Here is a 15,445-nt window from a genome sequence, read left to right as displayed (position 1 = left end):
ACTATTTTAACTTATCTTAACAGGGTCCAGTAAATCCTTTGGGGCCCCCGGTGCCTCATGGACCTCATGGTGTTGTTCCTGGGCCACATGGACCCCCTGGGCCACCTCCTGGGGCTCCAATGGGACCTTACAATCCAGCTCCTTATACCCCTGGCCCTCCTGGTCCCGCACCTCAGTAAGTATTGTACACTTGTAGATATGTTTGCAGAGCAAGATCTTGTTGGATTGGGATCTGGATTTCATCTGTGGATTCCATGCAGTTTTTGAATGTATTTGTTTTATAATCAAAATCTTAGAAGCATTCACTTTAGAGATTTCTCTAAAAAAGAAAGGGTACCATTTAACTGAACATTTATTCTGAATTAAAACTATATATTATAAGCCACTTAATTCATATTAGGTGTGCTGTAAATCATTAGTTCTGAAGAGTATATATGACAGGATTCTTGCAGGCCTTTTAGGCCAGTTCTCTTCTATATGGAGGTAATCGGAACATTCTTAGTAGGTTGCAGTCTACCTTTTGCAGCAGGTTCCAAGTCACCAGTAATAAAAATAGTTATAAATTATTTTACTACTTGATCTAATTATATATTACATTTTCATTTTAGTGGACCTCCAGCACCATATGCCCCACAAGGATGGGGTAATGCATATCCACATTGGCAACCACCAAATCCCCCAGATCCTGGTAAGTATAAGCAAATCTATAAATGGTGCTCGTTTGCAATAAGATGCACATTAATCACATATTTTACTAAAGAAAATGTGATGAAACTAAATCATTATTTAAGCCATATTCATTACATTTTGCCAGCAAATTAAAACTGAAATGCTAAAATTACTTGTGAATAGGGTTTTCCGAAAACATTAATATGCATTTAAGCACAGATAGTTTTGAAAAACCAGCCTACCAAACTATTTCAACTCCGTTCCTCTATGCATGGGACGGAATTCCTTCAATGGGGTCCAGGAACAGAGTTGAAATCTGGCAGAAAAGATGACAAATGCACAATTGCAGGGCACTTTACAGCTTTTCTAAAATGTGAACAGGTTAGCAAGCATCCAGTTCACAATCATGTGACCACAAGAGGGGTCGTGCAACATTTTGCAACTGCCAGAAGTTCTTTATGGGCCATAAAGTACCCTTTCCAAGGCCAATATTTGTGGACGGTCATTATACTGTACCAATAGTAATAAATTACCTGTACATCGAATATTTCAGATAGTCAAAATTCGCCCTGAATTAAATGAGTTAGATTTAGAACTAATGCTTTTGATTTTAAAAAATATGACTTGATAATACAACTAGTATTTATTATTCAAAAGAAGGTACCACAGGATTTATTGCAATTCCTCAAGCTTGCATAAGATGCAGTCCAAATTTTAAATAACACCTCTGTTCCAAAGTGACATTCACATCAAACACACCAAAATAATGCAGCTTTGGCCAAGAGCAATTGTAGGAACATAACCCACTTTGTAATGCTTACATTTAATGATAGATAGAAGAAACAATTTACACAAAAATGGGAAGTGGTTGGTTTCATTATTTACATGTTATCATAAACAATGTTCATGGTGAATAGATTAACTATTTTACTTTGGGAGAGTTTATAGATCTATCTTTCATAAGAATGAATGTAAATGGCAGCTGATCTTGATAATCTCTTGAGATGTTGAACTGAATGTCATGCGTAATTTTCAGGTAAGCCAGCAGACCCTAATTCAGCAGCATGGGCAGCCTATTACGCCCACTACTATCAACAGCAAGCACAGCCACCCCCTGCAGCTCCACCTAGTGCACCACCTGCCACTCAGACTAACGGGCAAGGTACCGTGCTTGTATCAATATAACAAATATACCAGAATAGCCTTTTTTAAAAGTGTATCTTATTCAAGCCGTAGAATATTTTGAAAGAGAAGTTTTATTAAAATTTCATCAAATATTTGAAGCTTTGTATGTAAGTTGGTTTCAATATTAAAATCAGTCAGTCAAATCTAAAAATGCTTGGGGCAGCTAATTTAGGAATAAGGCATTAGATGAGAATTTTAACCAAAGTTGGGCTGGGATTTCTGGGCAATTTCTAATCTTTCCAGTAATCTCCATATCTCTTACTAGTTTTCTTATATTCCAAGCAATTATGTTGATGAGCCAATTAAATACAACTTCAGTATATCCTTCTCATAAAATGTTTTCAGAATTCAAGAATTATTTTTTCCTAAAGTTATTCTTCAGGGGGGGAAATCTGCATTCGTACAATATGCCAACATGTTTTGGTAGTGGGAATGAGCTCCAAGCAATACTAGACTTGCCTTCTCATTACTGCAGTCTGGAGTTTGTATATAATATCTTGGCTTTCAGTTTATGCTTTGCAAGCAAATGGGTTACTCAACTTTGTTGAAAGTGAGTTGCTGTTAAATCAGGGTATAAAATTCTGCACTCTGTGAAGGTGGTGATGGTGGGGGAAGGCTTGTGAACTTAATACCCTCCAAGCTTTGTTTCATAAAGAAATGTAGGATTTCAGTTTAAATTTGAAAGTATATGAAAGAGAGACGATAATCAGGAATTGTGAAAAATAGTCCAGCAGAACATGCTCTGATTATACACCACTAGGTGACAATACAAAAACTGAATTTGAATCAAAAAGTAATTCAGGTCAACATGATGACTTAAAGTTTTATATTATGCTTCCAGTCAAATGATTACACATGAATTAAAGAAAAAAAATATTCCTGAATTTTATATTTTTCCAATTATTCTATTTGGTATAGTTATTGTTTCTAGGGATTTCTGGAAAATAACAATGTGGACATATGCAACAGCAGAATAGAATAGAATAACTTTGTCACTTTAAATGTACACTAATCGGCATACATTAAAATTAAATTTTGTTGCATACAGCTCTCAGAGGGTCACCACTTCCAATGTACACTACATAAATATGACCCCAAAAATGTTTTTTTGCATATACCCACATATGTTCTATGATGCAGAGAAACAACACAATCTAGTTGGAATGTAAATATGTACATGGCAAGAAAAACAAATCTTGCGAGTTTACCAGACGGATAGCATAGGGAACAAAGCTGTTACAGATTCTGGTAGTCCTGCTGCAAATACTTTGAAACCTCCTCCCAGAGGGGAGCAACAGAAACAGACCGTAAAGTGGGTGTGTGGGGTCTCTAACAATGCTTTAAGCTCTAAGCAAATAGTGCTTATTAGCAGCATCCTGAATACCAGGGAGCGAGCTTCCTATAATCTCGGCTGTCCTTACCACTCTCTGTATGGACTTCCTATCTGAGGCACTGCTCTTCATCCAACGCAGGAAATGCAGATGCTGGTTTACACGCTTCACTAAGGATGACGTGTGGAGAGACCAATTCAGATTGTTAGTTATCAGATACTTAATACTGTTGACCACCTCTACATCTGGATACTGAGTGGAGTATGACACTGCTGGCTCTTTCTAAAATCTGCAATGATCTCCTTTGTTTTATTAACATTTAGAATCAGGTTACTTTTATTGCACCAGTCCACCAGAGCCTTCACCTCTTTCCTGTAAGCATCTATAAACAACTTACGTTGCCATCTCAAGGATTTTTTGTGTACGGACCCTAAGGGACACGGAATAGTCATGGAGACAGATTGATTTGTGCACAATGACTGGTTCCAATTAAATATAACTGGAACAGCTGAATCATTGAGAAAGTCTGATAGATCTCCCCAGTTAGAGAAATGTACATGTCTTTGACGGTTAAAAGATGGGGTACCTGCAGCCAAGTTCAATGCTTGATAGATACAAATAAGGCATTTCTGAACTGGGACTTGCAAAGTTTTTGAGGGGGGAAAAAGGTTAACTTTTGATTTAAGGCTTTTACCCTTAATTAGAATAAAATGTAAGTGATTAGAACTGAATCTTTTTAGTTTTTTATTTTACTCATTCTATTTTTTGTTCAATCAGGAGATCAACCAAATCCAGCACCAGCAGGGCAGGTAGATTACACCAAGGCTTGGGAAGAGTACTATAAAAAAATGGGTACGTTTTATTTACTTTTGATTTTTAAAATTTATACTTCTCAGAAGGTTTACTGATTCATATACAATTTTATTTTGAAAAAGCAAAACTATTAATATAAATAAGTTTTATGTTGTAAGCACCTTTTATATTTTTGCTCCTTGGGTGACTTGATTGTGCAGAAAGCTTTTATGACATCTTTACTTTTACAGAGGAAAACCTGCATTCCACACTCTAATTTTTGTAGCTTGATTTCTACAGCAAAAACACACAAAAAACTAGGAGCATTACCATGTATATAGGAAAGATTTAGCTTAATAATGTTTATTTGATAGACTTAAACTGGGCACATTTCTAAAACTGCCAAAGCAATTTTTAATGAAAACATCAGTACTCCAGACTAAAAGCCACTCAGTGAATCTATCCATTGCCTGAAGCCTGAGAATTTTCCAGGAAACAGATAAGAAATGGCAAAGACTTAACAAAATTTTAATTTTTACTGTTCCATTAAGGTTGAAAAAAATCAAATACATTTGTTAGTCTTGAACAGCCTTTGTGGTAAAAATGAGAAACAGTTTAACACAGCAGTTTGTTACTGGGAAAGAAAACAATAGGGCAGTATAATATCTAATTTAAAGTTTTGTGCAGTTGTATGACATGAATATATTTGGCCACCTGTTACATGAGCATAAGGTTAGCATCTAATAAATAATAAATAAATGTAAATGTAAAATCTATCAATGTGGCCCTCTTATTTGGAAATAAAAGGATCAGAGCATGTCTTTGAGCATCGTAAAAAGGACACCACATGAGAACACAGTGTGGATCCATAAGGGCAAAGGCTCTGCATATGAGTCCTGTGAACTCAGAATAGATCTGATAGGGAGATTCCATTATGATCTACTGTGTTCTGTCTCTCATATCAAGATGGTTAAGACAGGATTTTTGTGCCAAAATTAAAGAATTGAGCAAACAGTTAAAATGGATCCAATCCCTTTCATTTAAAAGATATATATGCCCTTTAAAATACTTCTAGCAAGAAAAAAATAACCCCAAATCTCTTCTAATACTGTAAACCCTATTCTGGTGTTAGTGTTCTTGAAAGCACATATTAATAAAATGTATTCATAAAATGCTAATCCTAGAATATGTTGTTGTTGGTATCAACGCTATCCATAGATATTTGCCATTTTCTTTATATTTTCCATTAAACAGTAAAATTGAATCTGAATCATGAATTCAGCTATTGTAGTTTCATGTTCTGTTGTGAAACTACATTTAACCTGGAAGTAGTGGATATGAAATACATGTGTTCCTTTTTGATAGCTAGGTTAATATGTGCTATTGTTCTAATTTTACTTCGTTGGAAGCCACATATATGTGTTTGCATTTTGCATCCAGTGCCATCAATGAAAAGCCTAATTTGAAACCCGAGATTCTCTCATTAATTGGTTTTAGTCTGGTCTTTTGACAGAATTAGATGTTAAAGAGTACGCCATCTTAATATTCACAATCAGAATATTCATTGCAAAAGTGTTGTCAATCTAATTTCCTTTTTAATACATGCAAGAAATTTTAAGACTAAATTACTTTCACAGCACAAGAAAATATAACCTGCTTTTGATTTTGATAAGGATGTAAATCCAGATGAGAATTGGATCCATTTTCTGTATTCTGTGCTAAATGCTGTATGCATTTCCATTTACCGTATTGAGTTTTGCTAAAACTTGGCACTGTTTAATTTTTTTGAAGCACTTAATTGTATATCTTCTAAATTCCTTCTAACTTTGTAACACTGAATCTTAAATAGGTTCAAGGTTTATTTTTCTAAATAAGTTTTTCCCCCAGTTTAGTATTTTAATCCTTTCTCCAATGAGATTAGTAGTTGGCAAAGTATTTTGACAACATTATACAAAGTTGTTATAGACAATTGTCATAGAGAAGGTGATTATAACTAGTTATAATTAATGTTGTATGTGGGTGTCCCAATAAAATAGTGTAATAGTAACTTGTGTTGCTTGTAACTTGTTTTTATAGTTTCAGCATTGGAATTAATGGGATTAGAAAACATTGTAATATCCATTTTTCTCTTTGTGCCCTTCATTTTTCTCACTGTGACTGACTTCACAATGTGAATTGTCTTAGTTTTGAAGCATTGTATTCCACACATTTACATCACATATAAAACAATTCACTTCAAGCTAAATTTAATAAGTAGGTAGGGTAAGAAAATTCATGATAGAAGCATGCTGCCTAAATTAGTTTTAGATATCAATTGGTATGTAGCCCGGAGAACCAGAATAATGGAGAAATTGAAGCCATAGATACAAAATAATGTATTCAAATTAAGGCACATATATGAGCTTTTGGACATTATCTTATACGTTAATATTCTTCGCAGAATTTATTCTGCAAATAAATGCATAGCAATTGGATATTTTGTATATGAATGAGAATTGAGATATTAGAATTACTTAAAGCCTGTACCCCCACACTCAATTTACTTTCTTAAATACAAAATGACTGACCCATATGTATCTTAACAGTTTCTCTTTATCCATTTTATTTTATTGTTGTTTATATTAAATGTAGTTGGAAAACAATTAAAAATATTTAAATATAAAATTAATAATGAGTTGGTTGAAAAGCAGCTTTATGGTTGCTGAACGATTTATTCTGCATTTTACTACATGCTAGTCCTCAAAAGCCGAGGTCAACTTAAATATTAATCATGATTTGATAAAACTATGTTCTTGTAATATTGAAAGATGTTTTCATATATAGAGAGAGGAAGAGATCACTTTCTCTTGGATACAGATTTCAGGGCAAGTTCACTAAAGGTGCCCCCCCTATATATTACAAACCATATAATGAGAATAGTTTTTCTACACACTTGCGTATAATGTGGAATACATTTCCAAACATGTTCAAACTAGTGAAAGTAGGTTGGATTATGCAAGCTGGTTTGGATCAATTGCTGGCCTGTCCTATACCTACGTTGCGCAATCATTACTTATATAGTGTACAACAGACTACTGTATAAAAAGTGGACTCAGATTAATACATTTTAAATTTATTAAAAACTCTAAGAGAAAAACTAAAATACGAGATTTTAATATCTTCTGATTTTCACTATACATCAAAACAAAACAGCAAAGAACTCTTCCATTGTATTCTTGACTGTAATTGTGGTATACATGGGAGCTGTGTTTACATTAAAATGTGGGGGGTTTTGCAGGTCAACAAGGGCAGCCACAAGATTATTCAAAGGCTTGGGAGGAATATTACAAGAAGCAAGGTAAATGCTCGTTAGAAATGAGATTATTTTGAGCTTCTTCTGTCCCTTTTATGGCACCGGAGTTGTGTAATCTACATTTGTTCTAGGTCAAGCTGTTCCAGCTCCAACTGGGGCCCCACCGACAGGCCAGCCAGATTACAGTGCAGCGTGGGCTGAGTACTATAGACAGCAGGCAGCTTATTATGCCCAGACAAGTCCACAAGGAATGCCACAGCATCCTCCAGCACCACAGGTATAACGGTCTTTAATTATTTAGCTAATATTTTAGTGAGATGCTTCTTTCGATTTTTGTGGGGGGGAATTTTGTTTGTTTTTGCATGTCTCCCACATAAGATATCTTTCTGAAGTATGCATTTTTCCTGATAAACTATAACTGCAAATGAATTAATGCTCTTTTAATTGGAGATCTGTGTTTGTCTTTGCATACATTCAGTGTTTGTGATCTAAAAATTTCTCCTCAGGGTTTTTGAAAGCCATGCAGGAAGCTACCACCATTGCATTAACCAAATTTTCTTTCTTAAAGGCTTCACTCCTGAGTTAGCGCAGTTTTTTAAAAAATATTTCCTTTAACTTTTTGTGTATTTCTTATGTATTTCTTCGCACAGGGCCAATAATAAGAAGTGGACAATACAGTATTTGCTTCATTATGTGGGGGAAAAAAACCTTTGTTAAATGTATGGATGCAGACGCCTTGATGAAGATCATAATTTTGTTTGGTTTAAAAATAGTGTTTTTTTTGAAATGTACAAAATATCTATCACAACTGATAGGAGGTAATATTTCTGTGTAGAAATGGAAATTGGTTTGTTTTTAGTACATTAGTGTAGATGTACACATTCCAGCAAATGTATTTGCAACTATTATGTGGTCAATGCTTTGTGATATAAATGTACTTTTTCAATGTATACTTGATCACTTTTAAATGCTTGTTTTGTGCTTTGCAATAAATAATATGAAACCTCCTGTGTTGGTAAGTTGGATATATGGGTACTCAAGAGAATTCAATGATATTTTTTTTAGTAATTCTGTACATGTACACAAATAAGGCTTCCCCCCCCCCTCTTTTAAGTTCAGGCTTGATGTTGGTATTTCCCCAGAATAGGTTTAGAGGGATCTCTTCTGTGATTGTATGTTGCTATTTAGCATTCTGATATCTTCCTCTTTCTACTTGTGTAAAAATTGTATGTATGTGAAGGTATTTCTTGACATACTTCTGCATTAACAGTTGAAATTTCTTTTTTATTCATGACCACTGTCCCAGACCCATATAGCTGCTATAGTTAACATTTGTTTTATGAATGATTTAATTCTTTAGTATATTTTCCAGACACATTATTAAAGTCAGTTATCTAGACAAACAAAATGTGCTAAGCAGTTGGTTTGCAGCATTTTGCTATAGAATTCAGTGTAGTAAGGATGGTTATGCTTTTTAGTTATAAAACTTGCATTTGTTGTAGAACATGCTGTTTTGAGTCTTGGAATGCTTAATGAAAAAAGGTTTTTTCAGATAAGGTCTGTTTTTAAATGTTGAAGACTAGTTTTTAAGTTATGTTTGAAAAGTATCTGTCATACGTTTTACTTTTAATAATTCTAATTGAAAATTGGTGTTCTGTTAAAATCCACTGTTTGCTTTTTTTTTGCATATATTAGATTACATGCAATACAGTCTGTCTTGCCATTGTCTGTTGAAGTGCAGGTTTGATCCAGCCAGTATAGAACTAGCTCTGTAGGGGTGAGGAGGACTGTGCTGTGTATCATCCTTGATTGTTCCTTCAAGGAGCATTGCACTGTAAGTACATCAGAATGACAAAATGATGAACTGCAACAGTATCTTTTTGTCAATGTTCCACATAATGCAAATGCCATACTTCTGTGAATATTATGTTGGAATAAAATACAGTGCTGATATTTTAGAAAATCACAAATGGGTTCTTAAATCAGATACCTAGATATGCATAAATATATGTATGTATGTATGGGTAAGTATTTTGAGATATTTAGCTTTAGCTAAAGAATTCATCAATGAACTAACATTGTTCATTAGGGTTTCAGAAATGAGATGTCTTCAGATATCAACTTATAAATTGTTAACATTTAAAAATGCTTGTCAGGAGGAAGTTGTTTTTGTCTTCAGTTGTCTGCATATATTTAGTGATGCAGCTATATACTATTTTTCTAAATCTTTATTAGCCTTATCTTTAGAAAATCATTTTGTTGTTTTGGAGTGTTCACTTAGAGTGGCTGCAAGAGAAGAACTGAATGTGGTCTAAAATGAAGTAGTATTATTGCGAAAATAATTAGAAATGCATTTGTTCTACTGTAGAATCAGGAGGGATTTTTTTTATCCCAGTTTAGTTTAGGATTTACATTTTGAAAAGACTACTAGAAGTTAATAAATATATAGAGAAATAGGCTATGAAGTCTCTTAAATATTTTGCATGTTAAGTCTGTAGCTTATTGGAAAATGGTGTAGTTATTAACTAAACAACAAACATTCACCTGATTATCATTCACTAAATGGAGGCTGTTGATTTTGATTCATTTAAAGTATAAAATCTTTATTAATTGCAAACAGTGCAATTATTTATACTTCACAGTGCCTTCCCAGATCTTCCACCTTAGGTTCTGCTGCAAAAAGCACAGGTAAGCACAACCTAAGGAAGTGTATAAATACATATTTCAGTATATCAATGTTGTCCCTGTGAGAATTTTTTTGTGCTTGTGTATTCAAAAGCAATCTGCCAATATCTTTTCCCAAATGTATTCTGCTATTCATGGTTTCATTCCTATGAGAATTCTGAAACAATTATTTACATTTCTGGGTAAATGTGTATCTTTATTTTTTTAAAGATAAGTGGATTGCTGCAATAATTTTTGAGTAAGTCACTTTTACTATTTTCCCTCAATAGTTGTTACAAATGAATATAAAATATTTTTTCAAGATACAGGAAATATTGGTCAGAACTTCAACAGCCTTCACAAATGCTTCTATAATGTGGATGTTATACCCAAATACAACGTACTCGAATATATTGTATGTTTCTCTCAATCCTAAGATGATACACCATAAACCATAAGTTAATATAGCTTGATTATTTCATGCAGAAGGAAAAGAAGTAAGATTTTACTTTTGCAAAATAGTTCTAAAAAATATTGTGCCAGTGATATGTTAACAAGTTTGGCAGATCTTTTCTTTTTATAGCAATTTCCTTCCTACTTTGCTCTTTCAGCTGAATTGCTGTATATTTTTGCTAGTTTTAAAATGTTTTGTATATGACTTAGCTAGGTAGCTTAATTTTCAGTTTAAGTAGACAATTTTAAGGCAGTACCATCAGTTTTTGTTTGTCACTTAATAAAATGTTTTGATTTTATCGAAAGTCCTGCTTTTCTGTGCATGAAAGGAAAATATTCAAAAACCCTGCCTTCATTTTCACACACAGTGCTGAAGATGCTGCAAGCACCAAATCATAGCTCATAAAATCAGGTCCTGAGATAGTTACTTCCAATAAAGAGGATTCCTTTGAGTGTATGGCCCTGGTGAGCCGATGAGCATGGACCATAGAAGGGCTCCATGTAGAAGGTAAAATTGGCAAAAACAATACCGATTTTAAATGTATCCCATACTTAATGGTGTAGGGTATAATTTGCCTGTTTTTATCGCTTCTCATTCTTTAAAGTGCTATTTGCTTGACCATAAATGTTCCATAACGTGTTATGTGGTAATTATAAAAATTATTTGATCAGTTTACACTTTGCTAAATAGTCAAGCACGGATATGTCTTGCATTTACAACTAAATCAGTAGTTGTACTAGAATTCCCTCGAGCCATTTGATTTTATTTTAGGGGGGGGTTATACTTTGATATGTCAGATTAATTTTTATATGACACCAAGCTACATGCTGAAGAGCTTCATCTTGGTTGAATATTGTTTCACCATTATAAAAGAAAACTTGTTTTTTCCTGTTCATTCTTAACATACATTGAAATTTAAGTCAAAGTCAGGAGATATAATGGGGGAAAAGTTGTTGACATAGGAGGTGAAGATCTGTGTTAATAATTTTTGTTTCGGTGGACCTATAGGCATCTTCTTGTACTATAGCTTTTATTTTTGGTTTGTCCGATTTCTTTCAGAAAGATAAGGTTGGATTGAAGTGTTCTACTCACAATATGGAACCTTTGAGCCGAATCCATAGATAGTTTTTCCTTGTGCAGTTTGTGTGTTATAGCAGGAAAAAAAATTCTAAATTCTAATTGAATCCTAGGATTAAATGAAAGTAATGAATGTTTTAAAACAGAGGAACATCTTAATTTCAGCTAATGTCTTTAGATTATCTGTTGGTATGTGTTCTTTATAGGATATTTGCTAGTTAAAAAGCAATCTTTATCTAGAGTTTTGTAAATTACACTTCAGTGATCTTGATAGGTAGGCTGTGTCATTCACTAATCCTTTCTTCTAAAAAAATATTGTCAGTTGGGATACATTTCATAAATTTGAGGGTAGAATTTTACATTTTTCTTTGTGTACTAGGATTTTTATAAAGTAAAACATTGGGTTCTACAGAATATGTACAATAGATCCATTTTTCTATTTGTAGTACCCTATCAAACTCTTACATTTATGCAACTTTATCTTAATATGCATGAAAAGCATTTTCGTCCTGAGAATAGTGTTCTCTGCAGAAACTACCCGTGTTAAAAAAGAAGACTGTCTTTTAAAGGCTACTGTGATGGGAAGTATCTTAGGCAGATGCAGCTTGGACGTGAGGTAAATCCAATGCTTTCCAGTATGTTGTGTTGAGCTTGCCTATTGACAATGTATGTACTCATGAAAATACATTAATTGTACTGTTTTGTATGAATTCTCAATAAATGTAAACTAATGAATGAAAATTTGTCCTTTGCATTATTTAATTTTTAAATGGATTTTTTTAAAAATTATTTGTACATACAAAAAAACCTATAAAAGTTGAATGCTATGGCCTTGGTAAAGAAGAAAACATTCAACTTTAGGAACCTAACATATTTATTATCCTTCCAATGAATACAGAAAAAGTAATTTGGTACATATTTAAGAAAAAAATCGCCTGCATAAAAATTTATTCTGACTTCCACTGGCAACTAAAGTACAAGCCTAAACCAACTGGAAGATTTGCATATGTATGAAGTTCCAGTGCATATTTTAATGTGTGTTAGAATTTTTAGTTAGCTGCTTTTCACTTAGCACCCTTGTCCCCCACCCCCAAAATAATCTAACTGTTCCAGGTTTATAACGGTATCAGTAATATATATTTAGTTTGTAAATAGTAGTGAGATGATTCATTAAGTTCTATAAAAATGTGCAAGTTGAAAAGCCACTCACTATTATGCTAACAAATTGAGTATGACACAGATTTGCCCAGCATCTTGTCTGGAATGCTGTACTGAAATCGATCATCTAATGCAATAGAAAAAGCAAATATTTGATTTTAAAGGACTTTAATTTACAACTGAATGCATAATTTAATTGTATAAATTTGGTTCAGGCCATTATACTTTTGGTTTTATTCATACAATTTTAAAAAAAAGTAAGCAAAGCGTAAGTTAAATACTATTTTATCTTTTAGCTAGTAGTGTAACAAAGGACATACTTTGCCCTCAAAGTTGTCATGATCGATACATTTGTGTAGAATGAATTGGTCTTAGCTAAAATATTAAAAATTACAAACTTGCCATGTTACTTTGGCATAAAATTAAAATTGCAAACAATAGAATTGAAATTTTCTGTAGTGAATAATTCTTGCCATTTGGTGCATTCAAGAGTGCTTTCTTTTGACCACATTGAGTATTTTATGTTGACATAATGAAAGGTTCTAGAACCACATGGCAAACCATATCATGCAGTTTTAATTTGCTTTATGAGACATCACTGCATGGACCAATACAGTAGCATACATAAGTAGCCACCATTTGTAGATTGCACTGCTATATGTCAAATGAACCAAACTTTTATTGCCCAAATTTCAGTCTGAAAAGTATTCTACTTGAGGAATGATGGACAACGTCTTGGCCCCACCACAGGAGAGAAAGATAGATGCAGTGAATGAAGGGAAGGAAGGCTCCAGAAATGGTAGGATATTTAATAGTCATCAGCTAAGGGAGAGAAGAGAAGAAAGAGGAATTAAGAGAGAATCAACAGAGAATAAGAACTGAAGACTTGATAACCTGTTAAGTGCTATCTCTTACTTTCAATAGTAAGAATACAGGTGCTCGCTGCTGTTCCTCTACTGTTTACTGCTTTACACATATATTCTCCTTCGTCTTCTGGGAAGGTCTCTGGTAAGTAAAGGCAGTATGTTTCTCCTCTTTCAATGTATTGGTAATCCTCACAGTCTTGCAACATTTCCCCTTCAAACCACCATGTAACTTCCGGCTTGGGTTCACCAGTTATTTTAACAGTAAACCGTACCGGTTCACTGTCTACAACAGATACATTTTTAAGAGGCTTTTTGAACCATGGAGCACCAGAACGTGCTTGCTGTTCTTCATCTTCGTACACTGAGCCATTAACAATACTCCCTTCCTCCTCTTCCTCTTCCTCTTTTTTCTGCATTTAAACAAACATTGTGAATATTTTAACACAAGTCGTGAAGAAATAGAAACTAATATTGACAATTGGACTTCAAAAGACTAGCTGTTCCCCTAAATTAAAAAGGATCAGCAAATTAAAGTACTGGGAATTGATGTAATATTTACAGCATATGACAGATATGAGTGATATAGACCTAACACTGATACAAGCAGGCCAGTCATCTTCCAGACTAACGAGAATAAAATGTGCCAGGAGAAACCTGAGCATCTCTTAAGTTTTTGAAGAACAAGAAAAGAATTAAAACAACAAAGTGGATTAGTGCATAGGACGGGTATCAAACTGCCAGCCCACAAGCCGGATGTGTCAGGCCAAAATCACACCCACCCCAGCTCCAGCAATGGGGAAAAAGTCACGGCACGTCATGTAACATTGCGAGTTTAACCCCTGGCATATGAGAAAAGATGCATAGTGGAATAGCAGTTTCATCAGGCTGCTTTTTCACATGTGTGAATATCAGTTATTCAAGGCAAGGGAGGGCGTTTGATCAGTGAGTGCCCTAATGTCACCACAGAAAGATATGTCAAAAGCAGAATAAATATATTTGTCCATACGAACATATCCATTGCAGATAAGGGTTCCTATTAGCCTTTCAGTAAAAATTCTGCATTATGGAGATCCAGTAGACACTAATACCTTTTGTAATGCAGCATCTATTTCTTTCTGTTCAAATTGCATACGTAGCAGCTTTTGTTCTTCAATTCTTCTCTGTTCTTCCTCTTCTCTTGCTTTTGCCATCTGTTCAAATCGAGCTTTCATGTCAACTTTGTGTGTGAATGGAGCTTCAGATTTTGCAGCAGGCTTCACATCAACGTCTTCTTCCTGGAAGGCAAAATAAACTTATTAGGAAGAAACTACCTTCAATCTTTCATTTTAAATGGTTGAATTACATCTTAACATATAAATATGTTCTACCTATTTTATCTATTTTGAGCATTTTTAATGGAAGAATGGAGTTTTGATTTAATTTGCCCCAGTGGGCAATATCTGGAAAAAAAAGATGATTACTTTTATAGAAAAACAGTGGTACAACTACATAAAAATGGGGTCCATGATTAGTGAAAAACTAAAGTGGGGATTAAAATTACATATACATAAGAAAATGCTGAGCAAAAGAATATTTTATAATAAACTTGCCATGCTTTCCACTTAATTCCATTTTAAAAATAATAACCCAATAACAACCAGGAATTCTGTATCAAAAGAATATACAAATTGCTGAATTTGCCAAAACTGTTCTGAACAAAAAAAGCATTAGAAATATATGGGTTATGATAACTTCCTGAAAGTAGATTTGTGAAAGGAGAAATAAAAAAGCTATGCATTTGCTTTGATTAATGTGTGAATAGCACATTCTATATACAGTTAGGAACTGTAGCAACATGTTTTCTAAGTGAAATGAAGTTAGTTATAAAGAAAACTTAGCTGGGAATGGAGCCTTGTAAACAAGTGCTGAGCTTAGGCATTTTTAAAAGATATAGAACACATGTTTTATGATTAGCATG

General features: G+C 33.8%; 2 protein-coding genes across 13 annotated transcripts in view; one reads left to right on the top strand and one right to left on the bottom strand.

Moving 5' to 3' along the window:
* Positions 1 to 12,198, top strand: part of FUBP1 (far upstream element binding protein 1) — a 32,156-nt gene extending 19,958 nt beyond the window's left edge. For 3 of the 8 annotated variants that reach the window (XM_081325095.1, XM_081325093.1, XM_081325099.1), the window contains 7 exons: positions 24 to 175; positions 609 to 688; positions 1,706 to 1,831; positions 3,963 to 4,037; positions 7,255 to 7,314; positions 7,401 to 7,546; positions 9,912 to 12,198. In XM_081325095.1, the coding sequence (XP_081181221.1) occupies positions 24 to 175; positions 609 to 688; positions 1,706 to 1,831; positions 3,963 to 4,037; positions 7,255 to 7,314; positions 7,401 to 7,546; positions 9,912 to 10,019 (747 nt within the window). In that variant the 3' untranslated portion in view covers positions 10,020 to 12,198. Of the gene's footprint in view, positions 1 to 23; positions 176 to 608; positions 689 to 1,705; positions 1,832 to 3,962; positions 4,038 to 7,254; positions 7,315 to 7,400; positions 7,547 to 7,919; positions 8,278 to 9,911 lie in introns of those variants that run through there. The other 5 variants (XR_014026102.1, XM_081325094.1, XM_081325096.1 and 2 more) reach the window with 5 other exon arrangements.
* Positions 12,199 to 12,420: 222 nt separating this feature from the next.
* The window catches only part of NEXN (nexilin F-actin binding protein), a 33,768-nt gene continuing 30,743 nt past the window's right edge, over positions 12,421 to 15,445 (bottom strand). For 4 of the 5 annotated variants that reach the window (XM_081325100.1, XM_081325101.1, XM_081325104.1 and 1 more), the window contains 3 exons: positions 14,577 to 14,762; positions 13,538 to 13,898; positions 12,421 to 13,444 (listed from right to left, as the gene is read on the bottom strand). In XM_081325100.1, the coding sequence (XP_081181226.1) occupies positions 13,431 to 13,444; positions 13,538 to 13,898; positions 14,577 to 14,762 (561 nt within the window). In that variant the 3' untranslated portion in view covers positions 12,421 to 13,430. The remainder of the gene's footprint in view (positions 13,445 to 13,537; positions 13,899 to 14,576; positions 14,763 to 15,445) is intronic. The other variant, XM_081325103.1, reaches the window with a different exon arrangement.

Source organism: Vipera berus (assembly GCF_964194415.1).
Source record: "Vipera berus genome assembly, chromosome: 3".
In the NCBI taxonomy this organism is placed as follows: Eukaryota; Metazoa; Chordata; class Lepidosauria; order Squamata; family Viperidae; genus Vipera; species Vipera berus.
The sequence above is the reverse complement of the archived record's forward strand: the minus strand, read 5'-3'. Positions and strand labels throughout refer to the sequence as shown.